Source organism: Calypte anna, chromosome 3, assembly GCF_003957555.1.
Source record: "Calypte anna isolate BGI_N300 chromosome 3, bCalAnn1_v1.p, whole genome shotgun sequence".
NCBI classification, from domain to species: Eukaryota; Metazoa; Chordata; class Aves; order Apodiformes; family Trochilidae; genus Calypte; species Calypte anna.
Genome location: NC_044246.1, coordinates 105,769,166 through 105,774,968, shown reverse-complemented (window position 1 = coordinate 105,774,968; position 5,803 = coordinate 105,769,166). Strand labels below are relative to the sequence as shown.

General features: G+C 59.1%; 1 protein-coding gene across 1 annotated transcript; it reads right to left on the bottom strand.

The window, feature by feature from the left end:
- Nucleotides 1–1,084: 1,084 nt before the first annotated feature.
- On the bottom strand, nucleotides 1,085–5,043 carry GDF7 (growth differentiation factor 7). Its single transcript, XM_030448144.1, has 2 exons — nucleotides 4,704–5,043; nucleotides 1,085–2,007 (listed from the first exon to the last, which is right to left on the bottom strand). The coding sequence occupies exons 1-2, from the start codon at nucleotides 5,041–5,043 to the stop codon at nucleotides 1,085–1,087; spliced, it is 1,263 nt and encodes a 420-aa protein (XP_030304004.1).
- Between the last annotated feature and the right edge of the window lie 760 nt (nucleotides 5,044–5,803).

Below are 5,803 nucleotides of genomic sequence, written 5' to 3'. Positions count from 1 at the left end.
CTCTTCCCTGGGGAACTCAGGACCTTTGCTTCTATCCAGTCACTGGGGACAGCTGTGTGACTCATGGGCCCAGTGCCTGGTGTGAAACTGGGGTTTTGTGCAGGAAAGGAAGGGGACCCCCTAGCTGGTACCCCCTGCAGGATATCATTAACAGGTCCCAGCTTTGGACCACACAGACACACAGCATTCTCAGCTAACTCAGCCAACAGCATTCTCACTCCCATCTCTGCTTAGAACACAAGCTCTACTTCAGACCCAACTCTTGCTTTACTCTCAGATTACAGGGACCATCTTTCTTGTCCCCAGCAGCAGACTCTTCCCCCTGCAAACAGGCCTGAACCAAATTATTTTGGTCCCCCATGACCACAGGTCTCCACCCCCTGTGTCCCCCTGGGGATCCCTTGGTTCTCCCTCAGCAAATCCAGCTCAGCAATTTGAAGGCAGCCAGAAAAACTTCTTTAACTTAAAAAAATGATCCCACCTCCCCTCCATACCACTGCCACAGCACAAGGGTGATGGTGGCCTATACAATCTGCCACAGCCACTGCTCCACCTCTCCCTCCTCCCTTCAGATTATCCCTCCCCACTGAGACAATTTTGGATATTTTCCAAAACCTTTGGGAAAGAAGGTGTCAGCTCCACTTGGGCAAACCAAGTGGGTCAGGCAGAGCATGGAGACTGAGCAGACATCCCTTTGGGGCTCTGCCAGGCTCTGGGACCCCCACCCCAGAGGGGGTGGCAGGTAAGGCATGCAGATAGATGGTAGCAGATCTGAGCAGGGAGCCCAGCACCCTGCCCAGCTGAGACCCAGGAAACCCAGCACGGGTGGTGGTGGTTGCTCTTTCTTTGAGAGGGCCTGGGAGGGTGCAAGCTGCAGCCACACTGTCTTCAGGGGACATCAGCTCAGGGCCAAGGCAGTCCCAGGAAGGTAAGGTACACCTGTCTGAGCTTGGTTTTTTGAAAGGCACACACCCAAATGTGTATGTGTATATATATATACATATCTTATATATATATATTTATATATAAAAAATGGGGGAGGGCTGCTGGGCAGGGCGGGGTTGGGGGAGAGCTGCAGAAATTGCTACCTGCAGCCACACGTCTCCACGACCATGTCCTCGTACTGTTTGTAAACCACATTGTTCCCAGAGTCTATGTAGAGGATGCTGATGGGGCTGAGCTTGGAGGGCACACAGCAGCTGGGAGGTGTAGACTCTGGGTCCATGGAGTTCATCAGGGTCTGGATGATGGCATGGTTGGTGGGCTCTAGGTGGGAGCGGAGGGGGAAGTCACAGACCCCCTCGCAGTGATATGCCTCGTAATCCAGGGGGGCAATTATCCAGTCGTCCCAGCCCAGCTCCTTGAAGTTCACATGCAGGGGCTTCCTGCTGCAGCGGGTCTTTGCCTTCTTCCCGTGGCCTCTGCCCCCAGAGCGGGCAGCGATGGTTGTCCGTCTCTTCCTCCGCTTGGGGTTTGCCTCCTGGCCCGGATCGGGGGGCTCCAGGAAGGGTGGGGTGCCCAGGGCTTTGATCTTATCCCGGATCTCCTTGAAAAGATTCTCCTTCCTCTGGGTGCGGGAAAAGGCCACGAGCAGGGCTCGCTCGTGGGGCTGTGGCCGGGGCTTGCTGAACCCCAGCTGCCGGGGCGGCAGGAGCCGCCCTGACTGATCCGAGACGATCTTCAGCTGGAAGCAGAGCAGCTTTCCCGACGAAGATCTCTCCCTCCGATCCCGCAGGGCTTCCCAAACATCAAACACCTCCCACCTGGAGGAGCCCGCGTCCAAACTGTCTGCAGCCCTGGAGTCCAGCAGCCGCGGCTCCTCGCCGCCCAGGCTTGGGCAGGTGGAGAGAAGGAGGTGGTGGAACGTGCCTTCAGGGGACAGGACCAAGCTCCGGTTTTCGGGGAGGGCACGCAGGACCCGCAGCTCCGCACCCGTCACCTCCTCTGTCTCGCTCAGGCTGGAGATGTCAAAGAGGTATCGCTGTTCGGGGGCGGACGGGGAGGCATCTGGAAGAGATAAAACAAAACCAAAACAAAACAAAACAAAAAAACCAAAACAAAAACAAAACACAAAACGAAACAAATATTAAAATCCAGCCAGCTGAAACCAAGCTCCCATTACGGAGGCAGAAGGGACACAGAGCTAACGGGGAGATCACCACCTTGCAGCAAGGCACACCGAGAACTCCAGCGGGAGCACAGCCGGTGGCCCCGAGCTGGAGGCTTTGAAAAACAAAAATACAAAACGAGGAGGAGAAGGCCAAGAGTAATTAACTCAAACAAGTGGTTTCTCATAAGCATTCTTTCCCGCGTTCCGAGGTGGCTTCTCTGCCTCTTCCAGGATGTTTCAGTGCCCCCAGCTGCATCACTATCGCGTTTTGGCACAGAATTTCCAACTGAACTTGCGCGGCACAGTCCCACCCCCACACAGCAGGTTTGTCACTGGTTTATTCCACGCTGTGTCTCTCACACACACATATACAAAACCCGAGCCATCCCAGCCTTGCCAAGTAAAATGCTGAGAAATATCTCATTTTCCCTCGCAGGGAAAGCACGGGCACCCCTGCGCGCCGGGGTGCAGATGCTGCGGTGCTCGGGGGTGTCTGACAGAGGCACTCTCAGAAGCTGAGTGAGCCGCGCTTGAATTTGTCATAATTCTTGCTTGGTGGAACCAAAGCCCAAACAGAGACTTATGCAGTTTATGGACCATAATGCAAAGTAAAAAAAAAAAAAAAAAAAAAAAAAAAAAAAAAAAAAAAAAAAGTGGGGAGTTTTGGGGAAAAGACATGATTGAGTTATTGAGTTCTGGGAGGTTTGGTTTTTTACTTTCTCGTTCTCTAACAAGAAACCTGAGCTGGGCATGCTGCAAAATCTGAACTGATGCTGTGCCCAAGCCCCCAGACCCGCTGCCGGCAGAGCCCCGCCAGACACCCCTACAAGGCAGCCCCCTCCCGTGGGCACCACTGCCGGGCTGCAGCCTGCACTGCCCTTTGGGTGGGAAAGAGTAATCCCTCCGCCATTTCCTATTATCATCATTACCGTTAACATTATTATCAATACTGTTACTATTCTTATTTTAAAAGCAGTTCTGAAATTCCGGCGAGCAGCAGATACGGAGATGCCTTTGAACGGTTCATCTGGTTTCGTTTTGAGCTGAAACTTCCCAGGACCTGTGCGCAGTTTTCCCGCGGCTCTCACCACCCGGGCACTGCCCACCCTCCCACCGCAGCATCCTCCCCTCGTCCCGCCTCGCTCCCCCGCCGTTTCCCCTCCAGCTTTTAGCAAAAATCTCCCTGCACAGGCTGTCGGCAGGATACGGACCCTGCTGGGCTTGGGAGGTTGCGAGGGGCTCCGCATCTTCAGCTGCCGCTCACCCAACTCGGGGCAGCCGGCGACAGGAACAGTGGGAAGCGGGGGCTGCTTTTCGGTTTGTCTTTTCATTTTATTCGATCGGGGGGGTTCTTTTTTCTTTTTCCCTTTTTTTGTTTTTTTTCTTTTTTTTCTTCCCCTAGCCGAGCGAACTTTGCCGGCAGGGCGCAATGTATATATATACACATATATATAAAAATACATTCCGTTAAGTGCGTATTTGTGTTTATTTGATTATTATCATTAGATCCGCGGGTATGAAAGGGTAAGAAGAGAGGGAAAGAGGAAGAAGGGGAACGAGATGCCGAGCTCAGCCGGCTCCGGAGCGCTGCTGCAGCCCGGGACTGAGCCCCTGGCCCCACGAGGAACCGCGACGGGCCGGAACTGCCGGCTCCTTCTCCGTACCGGCCCGTCGCGATGCCCCACGGATTTTTTCGGGCTGAAAACGCTCTGATGGGGTTTCTCCCTCCCGGTCCCAGAGATGCTGAGCCGAGAAGCTGCGTCTGAACCTTGACGCAAGCCCCGGCCCTCGCTGACGGGCATCAGGTGGCGGGGGGGCTGGCGGGGAGGAGGGGGGAGGCGAGAGGTGCCTGCACCCCTGCCTGCCCTGTCCCGGCTGGGCTGCAACTCACAGCGCTTTCCCAAAAGCACCTCCAGACTTAAGTGCCATCCTGGACTCCGTGCAATCCCATCGCCATCCCCAACTCCGTGCTCATGCACAGGCCCATACTTAATCTTTATCGGCAAACTTTTCCCCAGCTCAGTCCCTTTGCTATCCCCATCGCGACCCCAACCTCATGCCCACGCACAGCTTATTGCCACTGCTGTCTTCATCCCCATTCCCATGCTCAAACTCATGCAGAGCTCCATTCCCCTTCAACAACTGTTGCACAGACCCTTCTCCATTAAGCTCCATCTGCATTCCCAGACGCTACTCAATCCCCCTGCAACTACCCCGTTCTCAACTCCTACTCCTCAGCCCCGTCCCCATGAACAACCACGCACAACCCCACCCCAGGCACATCCCTGTACCCAGACCAACGTGCGAGCTCCATCTCCGCGTGCACGAAGCCACGTCCCTCCACGCTCAAAGAAGTGCACAACGCCGTCTCCATCCCCAAACTCATCAGCTGCCCCATTCCCATGCCCAAACCCCCACACAAGCCCCATCCCCAAACTTACTCAGGAGCCACATCTCCATCCTCAAGCCCAAACCCAAACCCATCCTCATCCCTCCCGCCCGACGGCGGGGCCCCGTGGGGACAGCCCGTTCCCTATCCCGCGCCCCACTGCGGGCGCCGCACTGCGCGGGGGGATGCGCGTCCCGCACTCACCGCTGCGCTCCCGCTCCGCGAAGCCCGTCACCGTGTCGGCGCGGCGGCCGGGAGCGCGGCGGGCGGCCAGGCGCTGGTAGAGGGCCACCATGTAGTGGTGCGGCACTACGGTGCCGTTGCGGAGAGCCCCGTCCCTCCGCGGCGGGGAGGAGAAGGGGGAGGCGGCGGCGGCAGAGGAGGAGGAGGAGGCGGAGGAGGCGGAGGAAGGCGCGGCTGCCGAGGGTCGCTGGGGAGCGGCCGCCGACGGGCCGCGCACGGCGGCGGCCTCCAGCCCGCGGCGGAGGCGGCAGGCGCCCAGCAGGCAGAGGCAGAGAGCAGCGGCGGCGGCGCGGAGGCGCATGGCGGCGGCCCGGTGCGGGGCCCGGTGCTCGGCCCGGTGCTCGGCGCGGTGCTGCTGCCGCCGCCGCTCCCCGCCCGCTTTTGAACATCGTCTTCGCCCGCCGCCGCCGCCGCCGACCGCCGCCGCCGAAGCGCCCCCTGCCGGCCGCTCCCCGGGCCCCCCCGAAGCACCGCCCGCGCCCCTGCCCCCTCCCCCCCGCCTGCAGGTGAGACCCCCCCACAGCCTCCCCGGACCTCTCCATCATTGTCCCCCAGCCCCGCCTGTAGGTGAGCCCACCCCCCGCCTCTCTCCTCCGGTCCCCGCTTATCACCCACCCCCGCCCCACCTACGCCTGCAGGTGAGAGCCCCCTACTCGGACCCCCCGTCCGCCCCCGCTTGTCCCCTGTCCCCCCCCCCCCCCCCCCCCGCTCCCGCCGGGAGGTAAGACACACACCACCCCCCTCCCCCGGAACCCGCCCCCTGCATGTCCCCTGCCTCGGCTTGCAGGGAGCACCCGCATCCTTGATTTCGTGACGAGCTCCGTCACACAGCCCCCCCCGCCCCCCCCTCTCTCGCGCTTGGGAGCTCACCTCGTCACTTTTTATTCTTTTTTCTTGGGGGGTCCAACCTTATTTTGGAAGGCGGCCCTCCCACCTTCCAAGGTAGGAGAGACATCGCCACGTCGTATTTACAGGGGGTCATATTTCTGGGAGATCACCCCCCCGCGCACTGTATTGAAGGGGTAACCTTCACCCTGTAGGGAAGGGGGGGGCCCACCCGC